This window comes from Solanum verrucosum, unplaced genomic scaffold (genome assembly GCF_900185275.1).
Source record: "Solanum verrucosum unplaced genomic scaffold, falcon-dt-bn FXZP01000149.1, whole genome shotgun sequence".
Taxonomy (NCBI): domain Eukaryota; kingdom Viridiplantae; phylum Streptophyta; class Magnoliopsida; order Solanales; family Solanaceae; genus Solanum; species Solanum verrucosum.
The window spans coordinates 1,189,200-1,212,327 of record NW_026020295.1 but is presented as its reverse complement, the minus strand read 5'-3'; the positions used below and the strand labels follow the sequence as shown (position 1 = coordinate 1,212,327).

Here is a 23,128-nt window from a genome sequence, read left to right as displayed (position 1 = left end):
ATTAAAGGCTTTTTGAATTAATTGTTGGTTGTCAATACAAGTTACTTCTATATTCTTGTTTTAGTATTTTGTGCCTAATCACCTCGAGATAAATATATTGTCTAATCTTAAAATTGGGAGATGAGAGGTTAGATAGACCAAAGAGTATAGAGAGCTCGATCGACCCATTTGATTGAGGTGATTTGTGTTTAGGAGTGACGCCCGGACGAACAACTTGCTCGGTTACAAAACGGGATGAAATATAAATGCTCGCCAGTTAGTCTATTTATCCCCGCACGCCTTGCGTTGTGTGGGGCGACACGATGCGTGACACCTAGGCAAACGTGCCCTTGACCTATCGGGTGCAACTTGCGGTCAAAGACTCGATGGTTCACGGGATTCTGTAATTCACACCAAGTATCACATTTTGCTACGTTCTTCATCGATGCGAGAGTCGAGATATCCATTGTCGAGAGTCGTTTGTGTTTAAATAGCAGCACACGTCCCCCATACACTCCTCGAACGGGGTGCGTGGGGAAGGCAATCAATTTTAGTATTCCTTGGCGCTTTCCACGTCGGAGTTCGTTGGTCGCCCGACGAGCGTGCAGGCGCGCACGCCGGTGACGGAAGGGAGGTGCACGATGGGCGCGTGTCTCCTCCAAGTGTTTAAAATGTGTTCGCGGGTCGTTCTTCTGTGCATGTTTTGACAATGATCTTTCTGCATGTTTACATACAGAAACCTTGTTACGACTTCTCATTCCTCTAATAAGGTTCAATGGACTTCTCGCGACATCGCGTGCAGTGAATCACCCCCGTCGCCGCAATCCAAACATTTCATTGGATCATTCAATTTGTAGGAGTGACGGGCTGTGTGTACAAAGGACAAGAACGTAGTCAACGCGAGCTGATGACTCACGTTTACTAGGAATTCCTCATTGAAGACCAACAATGTCGAGCCTATGTCGCCTGGTGGATTGGCACAGGCCTCGGCCGACGCTTGGTATTAAAATGGACTTCACTTATGTATTAAAATGGTATTTCCAACTCCAAATCATTTTGTTTAATCAAATATTTTTCACAGACCTATTTAAGGAACAAAAATCCTTATGCAAAATTGGGGGAAATTTAAAAATTTTGGGATAAAAGTTGTTTATTAGAAAATTGATTATCTAGCATTAAAATTGACATTTATATATGCATTATCAAAGTATTTTGAACTCAAAAATCAATTTTCTTTTATCAGATTCATAGCAATAAAGAATTACAATTTTCTTCAAAATTGAATGGGTTAAAAGACGTTTATAAAAAAATTGGCTCGGTCAAACCGCTCTTTGGCAGTTTGGTCGCATAGATCTCAAAAAAATACCCAAATTCAAAAAAAAAATCGCCTAAAAAGGACATCCGAGGCCAAAGTTATGACTGTTTGAAGTTTCACCAATTTACAACTACTTTTTCAAGTTTCAATCTTTAATTTGGTGAAACTTCAAACGATCGTAACTTTTGCCTCGAATATCCGTTTGACGTAAACTTTTTTTATCATGGCTATTATTTCGAGATTTATTCGGTCAACTCCTTAATTTGTTTTGATTTTAATCTTATTATATTTTTATTTATATAGAATAATAGTCACACAAGGTATTTAGGTAATTTTTTTGTTCTAATATTATATATAGTGTCACTACAGAAAAAATAGTGATTAGCGACAAATCATATTCCGTTGCTATTTAACGGGAAAAAAATTTAAACTTATTTTCTTCCCAATGCAAAATATTATTAATAATTATAATTGCAAATTAATTATTGCATCAATAACCTAAAATGTTCTTTGATACATGTTTTAAACTGTCAACATTTTTGCAACACCTCTTAGTATTCTCTCTCATCAGAGCTACTTAGTGAATAAGTGTAACACCTCGGAATCTAGTAGTCTAAGCTAGGGCTAAGCGTAGAGGCAACAACCCAAGATTTGGGCTTGGGCAACCTTCACGATGATCCACACGAGGAGCCAGACCACTGTAAGTTGGGGGAAAAAGGGTCTTTTCCGGTTTTAATTAGATCAAAGTTATGTCGTTTTACCTAAGCCTAGGACCCCTATAGTCATTTTACCTCCAAAACTCACCCATTCAAATCATTATTTCCAAAACCCAAAAGAACTCTCAAAGTTCTTCCTCTCAAATATTTCTCTCTCTAGAACTTGAAGAAGAAGGGTTCAATCTAGGGTTTCAAGCAAGCCTCCATTTTCACATTGTAACTGTATATGTGACAAAAAAAAGTCGTATCGATATGTAAAATATCGACATTGTAAATTGTGTATAATTGTGTATATATACTATATAAGTAATTATCATTGTATGTATATTCATTTATATTATTTAAACATTAGAATAGTTCATCTTCTTCAACGACCGAAAGAAGAAAGATATTAGGGGAAAAAAGGGAAGGAGTGAATTGCACTTTACTTGCCATTGAAAAAAATATAGAATATATGAAAAACAATTTCCATAAGAAGTGATAATTGTCTCATTTAAAACAAGAGATTTTGACTCAATAAACATTTTGTCTAATTTTTCCAATTAAATAACTAAAGAATCATATCTAAACCAAAAGTCTTAGGGTAAATAATCATTATAATCATCTAATCTAGGAGATAAATACTAGGAAAAAGAAGATAGTGTGACTGTGAGTTTATAATCATAAAATAGAGATAGTTACGAGATAGAATAATCTTATGATTTAAAATTAAAGATATGCAGAATGTATCAAAGTGCTCTTTAATCTCATAATATTAAACATAAAAAAATTAGAATTAAAGAATAGTAAAAAAAGAGAGAGTAAAATAAAAAAAAATTAATGAAGAGGGTACATGGATAAATTCAGGGAAGTAATCATACTCATTTTTTATAAAAACATTAACTATTCGATCATAGTTTAGTGGTATGCGTTTTAAAGGCAATTATATATTTGCTTCGCGTCGTGTAAAATATGATTCCACCTTGTTCACTGCTCGATTAGAGTTTTATGGGTGGTTTTTCATATAAGGGAAGGATTTTATTTATATATTAAAATTCGTCAATAGATGTCCCAAAAAAATTGATCTAAACGAAACAGTTTCACAAGTATTTCTATCGATAACGTACGTTACAAAAGAAAATGCTTGAAAAACCACAAAGATTGTTACCATCTATATTTAGTTTCATAAGTTTTCTTTCCGTGTACTGCAATCAACATAAATATATGAAAAAACGTGTAGTAATGTTATGTAAAGAAATTTAATTTAGAGTTAACTAACAAACAATAAAATTGAAATTGATTTATAATAGATGGAAAAATTAGACAAAATATCGGTTACAGTTAAAATTCTTTATCCAAAATAACTCACCGATTATTTGTTACAAAAAAATGACCATTCAGCCATCTTAAATGGATCTGGAAAAAGGGAAAGAAAATGGGAATAGAGAAAGAAAAAAACTTAAGATTCTATGTTCGATAATTAAAACTTCTTTAAAGATCGATGTTAAAATTTGACTTACTAAGAATCGTATATTGTTTTACATGAGCAATATATAAAAAGACTTGAATCATTGAGAGGTGCTTATTTATGCAAATTTTAGACTATTTAGAGGAAATATGAGTTGGTTGAGATTGAAAAAAATAGTCTGCAATGTGTAAATATTGTATTAATAGAATGTATGTATGTATATATATCTTTGCAAGTTATGTGGCCCCATGATTATATTTAACAGTTTTTGGGGGTGAATTGTTAAGTTTAGGATAAAAGATTAAATTGAACACATTTTGTCATGAAGGACTATTTCAATCACCTAAAATATATTAAGGACCAAAATAAAATAACCTCAATACATCAATGACCATTTTGATCATTTTCTCTCCAAAATCCTACCCAATATCAAAACAACTTCAACTTGAAACCACACAAAATCCAAAATCACAAATTTCCTTTTTGTCATTTTCCTCACTTCAAAGTTAAGCATGGCTACTTTATATTTATCTTTTTAATCATGTTACACATTTTAATTTCTATATAATGTGTTACACATTTTTAATTCCTTATAGATGCTAAATATTACCTCAATAATAATATTATTCTATGCAAAAATTCCAATTTTCTTTAACTATTTTAACCTCCTTTTATCATACTTCTTCATCCTCAAATATTTATGAGGGAAAGTGACTTTTTTTAAAGAGTTAAATTTATGAATTAATTTCATACTTTAAAAAATTTAAATATTAGATAAAAGTTCAAGATTAAAATAAGAAGTGTATCCAACTACATTTTTATATATATATTTTTTCTTTTTAATTGTACTCAATTTTCAAAAAACATCTAATAAATAAAGTTAACTGAATAAATTACATCTTGACAAATTGAGATAAACTAAAAAACACTTATTTTGAAATGAAAATTACAAATATAAAGTTAATGAAGTATTAAAAAATAGGCTTTTAAAAAAATAATATATATATATATATATATATATATATATGCACCCTCGTGTGCAAGATAAATGACTCTTGGGACCTTTGACCAATTTTTTTAGCTTTTTTCGATATGGAGCTGCCGGAGATGGAATCAATGGCGACGGCGATCGGAGTATCGGTGCCGGTGCTCCGATTCCTTCTTTGTTTCGTTGCAACTATTCCGGTGAGCTTCTTCCACCGTTTTGTTCCTTCTGCCACCGGAAGACATCTCTACGCCGCCGTGATGGGTGGTGTTCTTTCATACTTGTCGTTCGGATTCAGTTCAAATCTTCACTTTTTTGTGCCTATGCTTTTGGGTTATGCTTCTATGGTTATTTATCGGCCTTATTGTGGGATCATCACTTTCTTCATTGCTTTTGGTTACCTTATTGGATGGTAACTTACTTTCTCTCTCTCTTAAATTGGGGTTTATTTGGAAATTTTGATTTGATTTCAGTTTCCTTTTTTAGTAGTTCAAAATTAAGCCATGGATAGAAAAAAAAGTATATATATTACTCACTGTGTCTCAATTTAAGTTTCTTAGTTTGACTAGACACTGAGATTTAGAAAGATGTGTGTAGTCCTTTAGATCTCTTGGTCTTAATTTTGCAATTGGAGAACTTACGAAATATAGGAAGGGACATTCTTTATAGGACAGTCCAAAAGGAAAGTAAGACACATAAATTGGGATGGATTGAGTATTAGATATTCGTTTGAGGATGTAGAATTAGGATTTTGAGTGGATTTTAGAAGCTAGCTACTGGGTTCTGATGAACTCATAGAGAGTCGTGTAGATCGGCTTCTGTTAGTTTGACATTAGAAATGTAGAAAAGCATTGTTCTTTATGTGTAGTTTTATGACATACTGTTGAGTAGTGGTATGAAACTGGTCTAGATAGAGTAGGAAGGATATAGAGGATTCATATAGCCAACTTCTAGTTTGTGATTGAGCACTGTTTTTTTTTTTTCGCTGTATTAAGCTCTTCCTGTTTGATTTGTTTGATTGATTGGTGAACTTTGATGTTTGAAAGTATAGGACTAGAAGTTTGTAAAGCTGTGAACTTTAGTTGCATGTGTGATTGTGTGTTGAATTTTACTGATTTCTTGGTTCAATTTGTTTAATTGGTTGGTGAACTTTGAATGTGTAGGAGTAAAGGTCTGTAAAACTATGAACTTTAGTCGCATGTCCTTCTTTTTCTAGTTTCCTTAAGGGGTCACTTGGCAGAGTGTATTAGAAGAAATAATGAATGCATTGACTTTGTGTATTAGTAGTACCTTAGTAGGTACACTTTTTCAGCCTCTATTGTGTATTTAAGAGTGTATCACTACTGCATAAAAATTCCTAATATTAGTAATGGAAGGGGATTAATGCATGCATTAGCATGCTTAAAGATTCAACTGCCCCTCAAAACATTTTTTTACATGTTTTCCATCATATTTGTGGAGGGTATTTTCATAAATAAGTTTTTGAAAATAAATTATGCAATGCATGTTATTTTTAATACATCAAACCAAACAATACATAAGAAATAATATGTGCATAATTAATGCAAGCATAACTAGTACAAACATTAATATTGCAAGCATACTAATATACTCTTTTAAACATTCTTATACACCCTACCAAACGACCCCCTGTATTCGTCTAATGGATCTATCTTCTTAATAGTTTGTCATTATTGTGGGTTCATTTAGAGCTGGTTGTGGAGCTTTTGTGAACGAGTTGGTTCATGTCAATTTCATGTCATTTAGGTCTTTAAAGTTAACAACTAACAAGGAAAGGAGAAAATTACTTGCAAATTTTATTTGTAGTAGGAATATTTTGTATTGACATTTGAACATAGGGTTTTATGCAGTTGAATAGTATTCTTATGAGTTTTTGGCTAAAATCATCCCTTGACTCAAATCTAATGTACATCCTTATATTATCTATCCTTATATTATCAATGTGAGCAAAAAACATCCTTATACTATCCAAAAAATAACAAGAAACATCCTTCAGTATATTTTTGTTAAGAAACTAATAAAACCAATAAAAAAAATAATTTAATTTGGTCATGTCTTGGCCGCGACGAGAAGATCAAAGTTACCTAAAAAGAATAAGGATATGGATAGAAAATGAATCTTCCATTCTCAGGATTTAAATTTTGTGTGTTGTTAGTTTATATGTTTTTTGTATCATCAAGTAAATTGACTTGCAACAATAATAAGTTTTGAAATATTTATACAGTAGGTTCTGATGGTTAGAAAGATTATGTAAAAAAATCATTTTAAAAATATTACGTCCAAATAAAGATTTTCTTTAATAATATTTAGGGCGTGTGTACTATATATACAATGCAATTCACATTTTATACAATGTACATAAATGTTGAAAATTTAGTGAAATTACATAGGCATTTAGTTATGAAAATAAAAAAAAGTAATTACTTTATTTGAAATTTTTTAAGTTGGAGTAGTATTTGGCAATATTTTTACAAAGAATATTTAGAATTTGAATATGTTTTCTCTGAATATGATTTAAACCCTTAATTTCCAAAAATTAAAAAAATCACCAAACTTGACTAGCTTAACCATGTGTACATATATTCATTTGACTTGGAACTTTTTTTGTTGGTGGCGTGAGTTTCTTAAAAAAAATAGACTGAAGGATGAATGTTGCAACTTTTGGGTTCAAGGATTTTTTTTGTTCACTTATATAACACAAGGATGTACTTTAGGTTTATGTCATACTTCATGGATGTTCAAGTCTTTGGTAATAACACCGGTATGCTACTCTACCTGTGGAAATCTTCAATGGTTATTTTAATAAAGGCATAATACATAAATAAACACTCAAACTTGGCCTCAGTTGGTAAGTAAACACTTCAACTTTTAGTATGCACATCTAGACGTCTCAACTCGTCAGACATGGTGTCCGTTGAACACTCCAACTTACAAATTAATCATCTAGACACCTCCAAAATATGTGTCACGTCAACATCGGGTGTCCACGAGTCACATTGGGGACAAATTGGAGTGTTTAGCTGCCAATTGAGGTGTCTAGATGTGCACTCCAAAAGTTGGAATGCTTACTTGCTAGTTGAGACCAAGTTTGAGTATTTTGTTTATGTATTATGCCTTAATTAAACATGGTGTTTGGTCAATAGAGCATTCCAAGCTACCATATTATATTGTTATACTCAGAAAATGAGTCTGCTCTTAGTTCCTTTTTAATGATTTGGAAGTCATTCTTGCTATACAAACTATTTGCCATCCTCCCTCCCTAAAAGGGAAAAAAGAACACTCCTTGGTAGATAATATCCACAGTTTCTGTAAAATGGTGAATGATAAAGTTTTCAGATTTTATAGAAACACTCAAAATTCTTAGCTACAACTATATTCGTGCAGCCATGTGTACTACATGAGTGGGGATGCATGGAAGGAAGGAGGTATTGACGCAACTGGTAAGCATTTCTTTGATCTTTGTCTTGTATTTAATCTCAGTCATCTCATCTTTTGAACGTAATAATTTATACAAATTATCATTCTCAAAAAAAAAAAAAAAAAAAAAAATTTACACAAATTATTTTTATTCCGATAGTCAGGATTTATGTTGTATTCCAGCTTGAATCAATATCTGTTATTTAGTGACCAGATGTTAAAACAAAAGACAGTTAAGGGTTTGCAGCAGATTGATTCAGTGAAAAAAGTGTGATCATCCAAGGAGCGCTTATTGTTATTATTAGTAGTATTTTTTTTATGGACCAAGAAGTACTCGTTATGATAATGATCTTTTAATCACACGTTATTTCTAGATCGTATACTGACGGTAGTGTTTTTATATACCCTTATGGGTACTCTACAAAGACTTGTAAAAAAACTTTTTTCAGTTACAGATTTTAGTTATCATGTTGATAGATTGAGATTGTCGCCTAATCCAAAATTAATTTTGTCTTCTTTTAGGAGCTTTAATGGTGGTAACACTGAAAATAATTTCATGTGCGATCAATTACCAAGATGGATTGTTGAAGGAGGAGGATTTGCGTGAGGCTCAGAAGAAAAATCGTTTGCTCAAGTTGCCATCATTACTTGAGTACTTTGGTTATTGCCTCTGTTGCGGAAGTCATTTTGCTGGTCCAGTTTATGAAATGAAGGATTACCTTGACTGGACAGAGAGAAATGGCGTATGTAGTATCATACTTAATATGGCATAATATATAAACTAACACTCAAACTTAGTCTCTGCTGGCAAGTAAGCACTACAACTTTGAGTATGCACATCTAGACGCCAAGTTGAGGTGTCTAGATGTGCACTCTCAAAGTTGTAGTAGTGCTTACTTGCTAGTTGAGGCCAAGTTTGACTGTTTATGTATTATGACTAAACTATATAGAGTTCTTCACTCCAAATTTCGATTGCTACTACTCACTACGTGCACATCCTTCTTCCTTTTTAGATATGGAAATCTTCCGAGAAAGGTCACCCATCACCTCTTGGGGCAACTTTGAGATCTCTTCTTCAAGCAGCTTTTTGTATGGGGTTGTATCTCTATCTTGTGCCTTTTTACCCGCTTTCCAGGTTCTCTGATCTGTTATACCAAGAATGGGGTTTCTTCAAACGGTTGAGTTACCAATATATGGCGTGTTTTACTGCCCGGTGGAAATATTATTTCATCTGGTCAATCTCAGAATCTGCTGTTATTATTTCTGGCTTGGGGTTCAGTGGTTGGACAGACTCTTCGCCATCGAAACAACGCTGGGACCGTGCGAAAAATGTTGATGTATTGGGTGTTGAGCTGGCAAAAAGTTCAGTTCAGTTACCTCTTGTATGGAACATTCAAGTCAGCACCTGGCTGCGACACTGTAAGTAAATTTATCTTCTGATCATTTAACACTTATAACTTCTAGCAGAACCATTTTTGTTGCAGGTAAAAAATGTGAAATTTTGTCGGCTGAATGTTAATTGTTAGATTCCACACATTTATTTTATTTGCTGTCAAGCTGTTCATTGGAGTACGTTCAAACGTCATAGCTACCTAGCAGAAGATATTGTGTTTTGTGTGCATGAAAGTTAACCATAATGAACAGTTCTGAACCTTTTTTTTCTTTATAAGGTAGACTCAAAACAAACCATTGTCAGTCTATGTCAAATATTCCAATGCTACTCTTATTGTGGCATATAAGGTTGTACACATATTTATGCCCCAGGGGTTTGCTCTTTTGGCAAAGGTTGAGGGACGTGTATCTTAGATCATAAGTTTGAGCCCTGCATCCAAACAAATAAGTTATTAAGTATATAAGTGGAGACAGGTAGAGGGGTGGGGCCATAGCTCCCGAATTTTGAAGGCTATGGTTGGCCCAAAGGTTGGATATAAATGGATTTCTCAAACATAAAAGAGGGTTGTAGACATATTATTTTAAGTCCTTACTAGAATAAAAAAGCTTGAGCTCATAGCTTCTTTGTGTTCACATAAAAGTCAATATTGAGGGTGTACTGACTTGGTTTTATCTGCTTGACCAATTATTCTATGAAGCTTAACTGTCTTAAGCAGAAAAATAGTTGAGGCTTCTAGATTTCTTTGTCCTGTAATTTATAACTTTGTTATACAGATTCAATAATTTGTTATATTTTTGCTTTATATTTTTATGTTATACAGATGTATATGAGAGACTCGTACAGAAGGGAAAGAAGGCTGGTTTCTTCCAGTTGCTGGCTACACAGACTATTAGTGCTGTATGGCATGTAAGTGGATCTTTTAGCACCATTCTTATGCAGGGTCATTTAATAACTTTTTGATCATTGATACATAATATACCCAACTTCTATGGACATAGTTACATGAGCTACATTTGGCATGTGTTAAACAGTCTATCAGAAACAGTCTCTCTACCTTCACAAGGTAGGGCAAGGCTGCGCACACACCACTCTCCCCAAACTCGACTTGTGGATTTACAATGGTGTTGTTGTAAACTTGGTCTCATGCAATTGTGGTTTATCTTGTTGATAGTCGTGTGAGAATTTTGGTAGAGATGAGCTTTACATATTTTTACCAGGCGTTGACTTTTATCTTGTGAACTAATGTTCGCTGGACATTTTTCTATAGTAAAATTTAATCATTGCTCCTTTGTTTGCGGTAATCCTGTTCTTGGTTGCCCGTGTCACTGGAAAGTGGCTTACAGACAATCTTGCATGTCTTATTCATGTGCTCATCTGGTTTCTGATGGTGCATTGGAGAGTTTAATCAAATTTATTATTATGACTTTTTTCAAAATTTTGGGCAAGAAATTATTATGACATCTCAATCTTGCATTTGTGATACTATTATGATGCAGAATCTTTAAACTCTAGCATCAAAATACTCTAAAGAAAAGAAGATTTAACTTGTGAGAATATCTTCTGTGGAAAAACTTATGACACAAGAGTGGACTAAGGAGGTTGATATGCAAGGGAATAGTGGTGCTTTAAGGCTGTTTTAGGGGGCTGAACCGAAATGGAGAAGATGCATAAATAGTGAGGAGATAAGCAGATAACAGGACTAAGATAGGACAGAAAAAGGAAGAAAAGGAGAGGAAAAAAGAGGGAGATGAGCTGGTTTTCAGGTAATTAAATCAGATCATTTATGCAAAGATGAATTACTGCTTATTTGACCAGTCCTATCCCAGCTTTTTAGATAGGACCTTCTCTTATCCGGATGGCTTGAGCTTGTCTTGGCTTTCTTCTTTGACAATAGTACTTTGCTTAGTTGGTTTTGCACGCTTAGCTGGATACTTCTGAAAATTTCTTATTTCCAGTCTGCTCCAAGCACATGAGGAAGAATATGCTTTTATGTGGAAAACGTGCAAAGGACTCAGTAGAGATCAAATCTCTTCATAACCTCCCGAAACTAGTAGTGTTTAGCTGCCTAGTTTTGAATATCAGAAATTACAGCTTGATTTTGGAGTATGTTTGACAGCTTTCAGTTACTTGTTGACCATTCTTTGGGTGACTGTTTTCTGTATCCTTGACTGTTGTTTTCTGTCCAAGCATACTATTGGGAAAAAACTGAAGGATACCTAGACACGTACTAGAACATTAAGAGATAGAACCCAGAAGGGTGGCTGAGTTGGTGCAACAGATGGTATTCCATAAGGAAGGACAGGGGATTGATTCCCCCTGCCAATGCCTTCTCAGTCAGCTTGTTGCACTGGGCTTGCCTACTGTAGTTTACATATCCTATGTGGTTTGCCAGCTATTGCACAAGCGCTGATTTACCTGCACCCGAAGGGTAGTAGTTGTGGGTTTCCCAAAAAAAAAAAAAAAAAAAAAAAGAGATAGATTGACCCAAATATTGCTAATGCCTAACGGCGTAAATGGAAACACACTTGGAAAAGAAATGAATTTGATTGCGGAATACTTCTTGAAGACAATATGAACTTCAAATACGATTCCTCTTAACTGTATGGTAGTCCTTGAACTTCACGAACATATTATCTGCATTATTTTGAACTTCAAGTTGTAGTACACTTTGAGGTCTTCTTTTCTGTCAATTTTATTTTTGAGTAAATAAAAGATTTGTGACCAAAGGAGTTATGTACAAGGTAATAGTATAGGTGGGTAAATATAAAGGGAGTGATAGTTAGGTGTGTTTCACTAACCCTTAACTCTAAATAAAAAGAGTATCATTAATGTTACATCAGATGGTGCAAGTTTTTTTACATGTTTTTTTTCTTTAAGCCTTTATATCATTTTGAAGATATTTGGGAGATCTTACAAAATATAAGTGAACATTTTATTCCGTTGTCCTTATTGTTTCTCCAGCAAGTGTTGTGACACAAAAAGAAAAATATTTGACATAGAATTTGGGTCATTATGATCCACCTCTTAGATACAAAATATCCTTGTCGTAGAATGTCAGAAACTGTGACTTTCTTGCTTGTGTCAAATATCCTCATACTGATCTTAGGGAGGGAAAAAAAAAGACCATCTGCTTTTTGATATGAGGACCTTTTCCAGCTATTGTCTAATTATACAATCTAAAAAGTCTCACATTTTGTCATCCAAATTTAGCTGTATCTCACCTAAGAAATTTGAAAATTAAGTTGTGGTTCCTATTTCTCTTACACTTGATGCTTAATAAAACATAGTTTGTTCTTTCATGTGAATTTATAGATGAGATTGTTTGGCTTGAATTTGGAATAAGTTACACTGCTTTCTTGAAGTGTGCTACCTTCCCTTCAAACTTACGCTTATTATTCATTACTTGTAATTGTCGGCTTGGTGGTGTATGTCGTAGTTATTTGCCTTTCTTTTAATATCTACCATCATATGTTGTTTATTGTGTTTCAGTTATCCCACTATTTTGTTGTTGTTACCGTTCCTTTTGTGAATGCTCTGCACTGCTAATCTTATTAGTTGCTATGCTTTCTTCACTGTCGTTTTTCCTTTTCATAACTACTTTGGTTGTTGCACTTGAGCTGAGGATCCTTCAAAAAAGCAGCCTCTCTACCTCCCCAAGGTAGGGGTAAGGTCTGCGTACACTCTACCCTCCCTAGACCTTACTTGTGGGATTTCACTGGGAATGTTGTTGTTGTAATTGTAGCAACATGATAGTTGAATTAATGATAACAACTCCTCATTGTGTGACATCACAGGGACTATATCCGGGATACATTATATTCTTTATTCAGTCAGCTTTGATGATTGCTGGATCAAGAGGTATATATGTATATATATCTTGCAATTCTAGCTAGATCAAGCTAATTTTACTTTGATTTACTTTTCTTCTAATCATGTCTTGTCTTTCCTCAGTCATCTACAGATGGCAGCAAGCTACAAAAGGTACTATGTTTGAGAAGATACTAACGTTAATGAGCTTTGCGTACACACTATTGATTTTAAACTACTCTGCTGTTGGCTTCATGGTTAGTAGTCTATTTCTCAGAAAAAACCTTAGCTCGAGTCCAAAATTTTTGATATATTCTGACAATTGGTTTTCTTGCTTATGTATTACAGGTTTTAAGTCTGCACGAAACGCTCACTTCTTATGGAAGTGTATACTATGTTGGAACCGTTATACCGATTGTACTAATCCTGCTCGGTAAAGTGATTAAGCCAGCAAGACCTGCAAGATCTAAAGCTAGGAAAGAAGAGTGAGTCATACCGTGCTCCTCGATATGGTTGTTTAGTTATTTTTTGGTGAAAAAACTAGAGCTTTGCTTCTTGTAGTTTGTTTTATGTCTCTAGAACTTGTGTTTTAGAGACATAAAACAAAGCAAATTTGTTTTGAGCACGAATAGGGCCTTTTAGCATTGTTTCCTTCCCCAATTAACTGGCTGCCAAAAGTCATGTTGCCAACTGTGTAATTTCTGTTAGCATCTTGGCAAAAAAGAAGTTTTTATTTAATGTTTTTACTTTTACATCTACCTTGCATTGATAGTTGAATCAAAGTTGTTTATCGAGACAAAAAGATGCTAGGTGATTTCTTTCCGTATGTCAAAGCCTTGATGGATTAAATTATTTGGTTATTTGTGTTAATGAAAGGTAGTAGGTTTCTGGTAGAATAATCGAGCTATCATATTATATACATTGGTGTTGAGTAACTTATTTCAAAATGAAACATTCTTAGGGATCGTTTGATTCACTTACTAGTTATTTGATGGTTAGTAACAAGAAGATTCATTCGGTTGATTAATATTGAAGACATTGTTATATATAAATTACTTACTTTACAAACGTATTGTTTTTGTCTTCAATAAGTTTGATCTCCATAATGTTGATACACTTTCTTTTCACTCTTCTATATTTTTACAAGATATAAGGAGATCTTAATAATTCAACTTAATTAAAGAAATTTTAAACATTTATAACATTTATTGTGGCTTCTCCTTTTCTTTACTTCAAAGTTCACCTAGAGGAATCTTTTTGAATCTTTAATCATAAATGAACAGTGAATCTATCCAATTTTGTTCATCTTCTTTTTGGGAAATTCAATAATTTACTAGTACTATTATTGATAATTTAATAAGATTATTCCTTCTGCCTAACAAAATATAGAAGCATTTTCTTTTACCACTATCTATATACATAGATAATATAATTAACTGCACTCACTCTGTACTCTACATTATCACTGTTTTTAAAACTTATCTAAACTGAACAAAGGACAAAACATTCTAAATGTTGTTTCAGTTTTTTTCACGTCCATTAAAAAAAATAAGGCATAATTTATTAAGTTATTTTTATTATCTTGTGAGCTCCCAAATAAATTGATTTAGAACCCCCAAACTTTTAATTTTGGCTTCACATATGGAAAAGTGTAACATTTTCGAACACGCTCTTGTACGTGTTCTAAGTGTAACATTAAATCCAAAGACTTTAGCATTCTGTAATATAAATGAATCTGAACGTCCCTTTTCTGCAATTAGTGAAGCAGTCTAGGAAAATTTAAATTCTTAGGGATAAGTATGTAATATTCTCTAAGAATATAATTATACCAAATAAATAAATACATAATACATATCCTTTTTATACATTTTCTTTTTCTAACTATGATTAAATTCTCTTGCTTATTATATCACTTAATCATAGTAAATTATTATGATTTTGATAAACACATAATATGTGGGCTATTTTTTTGTTCTCATTAAACATGTTCGTAGCATTATCATATATATATAGAAAGAGAGAAATAGTGCATGCAACATGCCTTTCTTATTTTTATTTTTTTGCCTCATTGCTCACTATTTTTTAAAAAAATTTATATTGATGATAGTGTAATTTTAATCTTCGCAATCAGTGAGTTTTTAATCCAATATAAGAAAAACCAAGATATTTGATGAAATTTCTGGTAAGAATTTATCGTAATTATACTCGTTGCAACTGTTTTTGCCGAATTTAATTTCCATCGAATTATCTAATAAATAACATGTTTGTGTAAATATGTTATACATCGTTAATTCAGTATGTAAGTCATGAATTTAAGTCGTGAAAGCAGTCATTAACACTTGCATTAGGGAATGAGGTGTGGAAGACTTCTTGATTCTCTAGCCGAATTATCACTTTCATTCGATGATACATAAAAAATTACATCCTTTGAGATGTGGTCCTTTGTCGAACCCTGATAATGCGGGATGCTTTATACACCAGATTACCATTTTTATTTCAACGCATAAACTAATATTCTTATCAAATAACATTATATTCATCACCTGGTCAATGTTTCATCATTCGAATTTCCTCATAAGCCATCTGTGATTTTAGTTAGTTTAAATCAAGTATAAATCCACATTAACAATGTTATTAATTCTGAAGTTATCAGAGACCAATTAAAACAACTAAGATATATGTTCGAACACAAACTTAATTAAGACTTTTGAGTTTTGACATTTGATAATTAATTAAGACTTTTGACTTTTTATTTATTGTCAACTAAATTAATTATTAATTAATCCCTTAATAGATCAAGATTACAAGTCATTAACTATAATGCGCACCATTATAATTAGGATTATATAATTTATACATGCACCTATTACATAGATTCTAACAAGTGTCATACTTAATTTTTAAGTAGCCACATCCACTTAATTAATTAATTATATAATTTTTCATGCAAAAAATATATAATAAAAGAACAACGTGCAACATGGCTGCCATAAGTTTACATATTGCACAGCATGTATATTGTGATAATTATCCCATTTGTCGATCTAAAATATTATACACGAAATTATATGTATTAACCGTGTAAATATTTATCTGTAAATCGTAAATTCAAATCTTGTCTCTGTCCAATCGGTGAAATATTATTCATCAATATAAAAAAACTAATTTCAACCCGTCTACAAAATGAAGCTAGTGCTCAATCTTGATCGATTTATTCCACCTCTACTAAGTAAACTACTTTATAAAGTTCATAAACTACATTATCTAAATTGGCCAAGAGCAAAAACTCCATTTAAATATTCAATTGATTGGTATATTCTCATTTCTCATACTACTAAATCTAATTGTTGACAAAAAAAAAGCATGATTTGTATTTAATTGTATATCCTAGGTTTTACTTTTCTTAATAATTCTTTTGACATTGTATATAGTACAAATAGTTTATGTTTACTAGAAAAAGAAAACGAATTTAAAATTATTTTTATTTACCAATTCCAACGATGTGCACATCACTTTTGAAAATTCAAAAAATATAATAGAAGGTTAAATTACAAGAATGATCAATATAAAAATAATCAAGTAATAAATTACTCTTTGAAAAAATAGAGGATTATACAATCGACTCTAGCTAGCTATATATTTTAAAATTTAGAAGGGCTTAATTAATCAATCGATATAATAATATGAAGTCAACATCCAATGTTACGAAAACACATCGAATATACTTAAAATTCTAAATACGTTCGAAAAGCATTCACAATCTCTACGCAAGTGTGGGACACCGGGAAAGTGGACAAAAAATTATCTATGATGTAACCAGTTTCATATTATATTTTGCCTCTCTATATTATTATTCTATGAACAATACTTGTGACCATTATGATACTAGTATTTCCCCCCCATAAAATTACCTCTCTATAATTAGAAAATGATCTAGAATTTAAATTTTATAGATTCAATTTTTAATGTTTTAAGCAATGAACTCATTATATATTTAAAGTCATGTGTTCATATCTATTACGTATTCATTATTATTGTTTTGGTTGAGTTGTATACATAAATATATAATCTCTGGATTCAGATGAACCTGGAATCAGAAGGTAATGTACGCATCTGCCTATAACAATCTTACTCAAAATAAAAATAGATTTTACCTTTCACTATAATGATTCCAATTTTGTTTAATTTTACAAAACTTTCTAATTCCATTTCTAATCCATATTTAAGATATTATCTATAACTTTATTGTCATAAAGCCAAATATAGAAATATAACTAGACTTACTAAACACCCACAATTACAAAAAAGTATCTAATTTAGTGATATTCATATCTACAACTTAAAATTCTAGATTCACATCAATTATCTCTACACAAATTTGGAGGTGCAGATTTTATAAGATCTTTTATTTTTGGTCAATTATTAGTGTGTGGAGCAATTTTTGAAATTTGACAGGATTTTTTGGTTTTTTTAGTCAATTATTTTTTTCATTGTCCTCGTTAAATCCAACAACCATAGTATGTTAAATATTTGATAGAAATAAAAATTATTTACTATTGACAAATTTAAAATCAAAATTGCTCATAAATATATTTGAGTGACTATTTTAGACTTACCACAACATTAGGATCATTTTTGTTATTTTCTCAAAAATATTCCTTATAGAAATAATCCAGTAATATAATTGCTCCTCTACTTACGATATTTATATAGTCGATTCTAACTATATCAGAATCAATTAATTGATTAATATAATTATGCGCAATCAAAATACAATATGATATATATTTTAACTTAAAATTCTAGATATGTTCAAAGAGTATTCACAATATGTACGTAAGTGTGAAACATTTGGAAGGAAAAATGGAAAAAAGTTTACTTGTGATGGAACCAATTTTAAATTTTTAACTTTGAATCTATTGCCCTTTTGGAATATATTATGGGCTAATGTTTATTAGTAATTATTATGTAATATTAATATAGGGAGAATAATACATTTGATCCCTTAATTATTGATAAGTTATGATTTTAATCTTTGCATATATGATTCAATACATGTAAGCCAAGTGTGTAACCTTTAATTAATTATTATATGTGTTTTTGATCCCTTATATATGAATTAAATAGTGGAATGGTTAATAATTTTAAATATTTTTGAACATGCATAATCAACAAACAACTGAAGGGTAAACACACTTATTTAGATTTTACAAGAACTAAATCTAGAGCTTATCAAAAATTAAGGGACTAAAACTGTAATTAACGCAATCATATATTGGAGTGGAGTCAGAATTTTAACTTTAAGGTTTCTGAATTATAGAAACTATGACTTCAAATGCTAATAGTTGTGTTTGAAATTCAACATTTGTAATATATATTTAATTTCTTAACACAAATACATTATTTAAACAAATATTATAGCCTATACTGGATTCAGCCAAATATATATATATATATATATATATATATATCCAAGCCTCTATCTCCGTCCTGAATATATATACTCCGAATCATCAAAAATGTTGAGTTACGTTTGATATTAAACTTATAGCAAATATGTTACATCCGCCTCTATATGCAGTTATATTTTCTCTCTTTTATTTTGTTTTATTATATATATATATATATATATATATATATATATATATATGGAATGGTGTTGGTTTGGTGAGGGGGCATAACTCTTTTCCAATTATGGGAGTTTGTATAAAATGACAAATTCAGGTAAACTAAAGATGACAAAAAAAAAAATCCAAATAATCTTAGAGCCAATAGGCCATAACTTAGACTATTCAAAAAGAAGAAAAACAAATTTAAATACTTTTAATTTAGACAGCTTATTTAAGAACACAACAATATGGACGTTTACTTGGTTACGTAGCTGGTAGTTGCAAAGGTTGAACAATCTTTCTTTTTTCTCTTTCCAAATTTCAATTTCTATACGTCTCATTCTCAGTGTTATTTGAATCGAGAATCTTTTATAAACATATTATTTTACATATATAAAATAGAAGTAAGATTTATGTTTGCTCTATTCTTTTTAGACCTCTCCTATAAAATTATACTGAATATGTTGTTATTGTTGTATATGTCTCAGTTTTCTTCTTCTTCTTCTTAAAAAAAAATCAATTGGCTGACAAATTAAAAATAGATATTTTATACTGTTGAGTTTCTCTTGTTTTAATTTTATATTTATATATATATATATATTTATATAAACTTCAAAATCCATTAGCTTAATAAGTCATTGTTAAAGACTCAATCTAATGTGATTAAGTGGTTTCCACCTTGTTCAAGTATAGTCATCATAAACTAGACAATTGACTATTCTAAAGTCAAAACAATTTTTATTAGAAAAATAAAAACCTATGAATAAATTAAGAATTTGAAGTTTATTGATTTCTATAATAACCTCAATTTATTACACAATAATAATTGTGTTCACAGTAATTTTTTTGAGGTATTTAGTAAATTTTTATTACATAGACATGATATTGGCGAAAATTATTAGGCTCCTGAAAACTTATAGGTTGTATCTTAAATTTGTATAAGTCTTAACATTGAAGGATTTTGTAATACTGTTGTGATCATTTCATTCTTAACCAAAAATCTTAGGTTTGAGCAATAAAAATCAAAAACCTTTTTGTAGGGAGCACTTAACCCCTTCCCCCGATGGTAATATTGACTTGTTTGTTTTGATACCCAAAACAAAAACTCATTTACCGAACACTATATAAACAAGTCGACACTATTACCACTCCTTCAAGACATTCAATAAAATTGAAAAAAATACATAAATTAGCATGATCTCTCTAAGGATGAGACACAGAAATAAAAAAATGGTCCAATTAGCCACTATTATTCAACTAAAAAATGAACCTCAAAATAAGTGTTAACTATACCTTACAAATTAGGGTATGGATTACATGTCAAAGGACCAAAAACTAAAAGAGCATACAAGAAGAAAATAATAGTTTGACTTGAGAAATCAAACATTTTATTTCTGTTTGAGTGGGAGGGAACATTAATAAGCATGCTGATCAATTTTAATATAGATAACATAAAACATCAAGAATTTTTGCATAAAAGATGCCTTCATCCATAGATAAAATATATCACAAAATACAACAAAATCAATACAAATCTTGATTTACAAAAAGAAAAGAAAAAATGTAATTACATCAAAAAGAAAATCTCTCTGTATGTGTGCGTGCCTATTCCAAGCTATGTTACTGGAATTCTCCAAAATTGTTATTACACCCGTGTCAGATTATATAAAAGTGTACTACTTCTGAATGATCCAACACGCACCTGACAACATTTTTAAAGAGTTCGAGCAACATAGATTTCAAGAACAATAACCAATCCAAAAAAAAAGAATAATCCAAGAATTGATCATCAAATTAAACATTTGAACTTCCATCAATCTTATGATAATAAGAATCTGATGAATTATCAAAAGAACTTTGAGGAATTTCTTCATCAATAATAATAAACTTCTCTTCATCTTCATATTCAATAGTTGAAGTTAACTCTTTAGCTCTTTTAGCTTGATCTTCCCAATTAGTTCTTGATAAAATCGCCAACAACATTGTCACTGCACATGAAGCTTGTGCAGCTAACAATCCAATCCAAAGCCCCGTAAAATTGTACCCTCGAAAAAACCCTAGATACACAGCCACTGGCATTCCAACTAGGTAAAAACATCCTAAGTTGATGTTGGCACCCAATTTTGGTCTAGCTGTTCCTCTTAGTACCCCACAACCGGTCGTCTGTGGGCAATTCCCTAGCTCACAGAGTCCGATTATGGGCAAAATGAGGGATGTCAGGGCAATGATTTCTTGATCCTGAGTGAACATACTTGCCCAGACATCCCTCACTAGTACCGCGAATGTTAGAGCTATTAGCCCTAAAACAAAACTAGATGATAGCCCCACGAGTGCTGTCAATCTTGCTACATTTGGCCTATTTGCCCCGAGCTCATTTCCAACACGCGTTGACACACCAAAACTCAATGAAGATGGAAAAATGTATATCAACGACGTAGTTTGGATCAAAATCCCCATCGATGCAACGGTTGCTTTAGGATTAACCAACAATCCACATAACAAAATCATGATCTCATACCACCACCATTCCAAACAAACACTCACACAACTTGGAATTGCCAAATCCAAAAGTGATTTCCATCCTTTAAAACAATCCAATGAAATTGAACTCCAAGTGTTGTTATGCACCTTAGATACAACAATGTAAGCAATTAATGATCCAACAAGATTAAAATTAGTCCAAACCCCACTTAAAGCAACACCTTTAATCCCAAGATCAAGTACTATAACAAGTAAATAATTAATAGGAATATGAACAAGACTAGCAAGTGCAGCACAATAAGTTAATGGCATGATTATCGATTGAGAACGAAGATAAATCCTCAACGGATGAAGAAACGAAAGGGTAAAAAGGTCAGGCAATGAAAACAAGATGTAATTTTGTGCTTCTCTTGCTATATCGTGATCTTGTCCACAAAATATCAATATTCTTTCCATGTTACACCATAAAAATGATATTGGTATCGAAATCAATAGAAGAAGTAGAATTGTCCTTTGTAAACTAAGTCCAAGAATCTTATATCTTTTAGCACCAAATGCTTGTCCACAAATTGGTTCCATTCCCATAGCAAAGCCCGAAAGGATCGAATAACCAGTAATATTTGCAAAACCTATAGCCAACGAACCACCGGCTAATGACAGCTCACCGAACCGTCCTAAGAAGAGCATCGAGATCATCGATCGAGAGTAAAGGAGCAACCCAGTAAAAATCATGGGAAATGCTATGTTAGCTATTGATTTTGCTTCACAATACGCTAAAAACAGGGGATTTTGCTCTGTTTTGCTCTGTTTATTTTGAGAAACTAATGGATTCAACATCTTTTTGGTTTTTTTTTTCTTTCTTTATTTGTAATTTAAATAAAATTTTGGTATGTAATGAAAAAAAATTTTGTAACAGAAAGTTGTGGGCAAAGAAGATAGAGAGAGGGTTTTAGGAGTAACGGTTTGGTATGGGTTTTATAAGGGCGGGGAATATTGAATAAATATATTTTAATTTACTTTTTTAATATTTTTGTCATATAGTGAATTTCTATTTTTTTTTTAAAAATATTATAAAATCCTTTTAAGGTGGGGTATAAGAAAGAAGTTTTAATGATGATCTGGGGCGGAATTATCTTTGTTTGAGAGGAGTCAACTGATACCTGTTCGTTAGATCAGTGTAGCTGAATTTATATATGGATCATCTTGATTATGCCGTGTGATTACTTTTTATATTTTGAATTTTCTTTGCAAATTTTTTTTGTTGTGGAATAGATAAGATTTATTCATACTTAACTAGAAGTTTCATGTTCAAACCATGAAAATAATGTAAAAAGATCGTTGGTAAAGAACACTTTTTTCTCTTTTACGAGACATTGTAATCTGTATTGACATGAATTTGAATTAGTCGGGGTTTTAAAATAACACTAGTTGCAACATAGATTTTGGGATTATTTGTTTTCTTCTTATTTTCTTTTTATTTGTTATATATAGGTCGGCCTTAAAGAAATACAAGGTGGTGGGATAGACAAAAAAAAATTCATCTTTAATCAGTGTTCTCCTAGGACAGACCTAGAAGGCAACTTATCTTAGTGCTTCACTTTGTAACTGTGCTATATTAAATACGTACACATTTTAAATTTAAATCAAGTTATTCAATACTTGCCATCATTATATAATTAATATTCGTAAAAATTAAATTTCACCGTCTCTAATAGTCACTTATTTGAACCATTGTGAAAGGTTACTCCGTTAATAATTATTCAATGAAAATGTAAATTAATCGAAATTTGGATATCGAACGATGAGTGAAAATAATAATATAATGATATATGGTTTGACTGGTTGCAACATAACTTGGAAATTTAAATTTTTTTTTTTAGTTTTGGTGCTTTCCCTATAAAATGTCGTTTTCATAACCGACCTTCTATAGGTCACTATTTGGCCAATTAATATGACTC

General features: G+C 31.5%; 2 protein-coding genes and 1 non-coding gene across 3 annotated transcripts; 1 reads left to right on the top strand and 2 right to left on the bottom strand.

Annotated features, from left to right (window-relative positions):
• Positions 1-307: 307 nt before the first annotated feature.
• Positions 308-457, bottom strand: LOC125834745 (5.8S ribosomal RNA). Its single transcript, XR_007443375.1, has one exon. It is a non-coding gene; the product is annotated as a 5.8S ribosomal RNA (ribosomal RNA).
• A 4,041-nt stretch (positions 458-4,498) lies between these two features.
• Positions 4,499-13,736, top strand: LOC125834673 (lysophospholipid acyltransferase 1-like). The gene is made up of 8 exons (XM_049513811.1): positions 4,499-4,854; positions 7,848-7,903; positions 8,403-8,623; positions 8,894-9,299; positions 10,094-10,179; positions 13,068-13,131; positions 13,225-13,337; positions 13,429-13,736. The coding sequence occupies exons 1-8, from the start codon at positions 4,550-4,552 to the stop codon at positions 13,567-13,569; spliced, it is 1,392 nt and encodes a 463-aa protein (XP_049369768.1). The 5' UTR covers positions 4,499-4,549; the 3' UTR covers positions 13,570-13,736.
• A 6,747-nt stretch (positions 13,737-20,483) lies between these two features.
• On the bottom strand, positions 20,484-22,015 carry LOC125834706 (protein DETOXIFICATION 49-like). The gene has a single exon (XM_049513843.1). The coding sequence runs from the start codon at positions 22,005-22,007 to the stop codon at positions 20,484-20,486; it is 1,524 nt and encodes a 507-aa protein (XP_049369800.1). The 5' UTR covers positions 22,008-22,015.
• Between the last annotated feature and the right edge of the window lie 1,113 nt (positions 22,016-23,128).

Excerpts from the sequence above, each read along its gene's own strand:
- LOC125834706 (XM_049513843.1), bottom strand. The coding sequence starts at position 22,007 with ATGTTGAATCCATTAGTTTCTCAAAATAAACAGAGCAAAACAGAGCAA.
- LOC125834673 (XM_049513811.1), top strand. The coding sequence starts at position 4,550 with ATGGAGCTGCCGGAGATGGAATCAATGGCGACGGCGATCGGAGTATCG. Across the intron at positions 10,180-13,067 it reads CTATTAGTGCTGTATGGCAT|GGACTATATCCGGGATACAT; the intron begins GTAAGTGGATCT and ends GTGACATCACAG. Across the intron at positions 13,132-13,224 it reads GATGATTGCTGGATCAAGAG|TCATCTACAGATGGCAGCAA; the intron begins GTATATATGTAT and ends GTCTTTCCTCAG.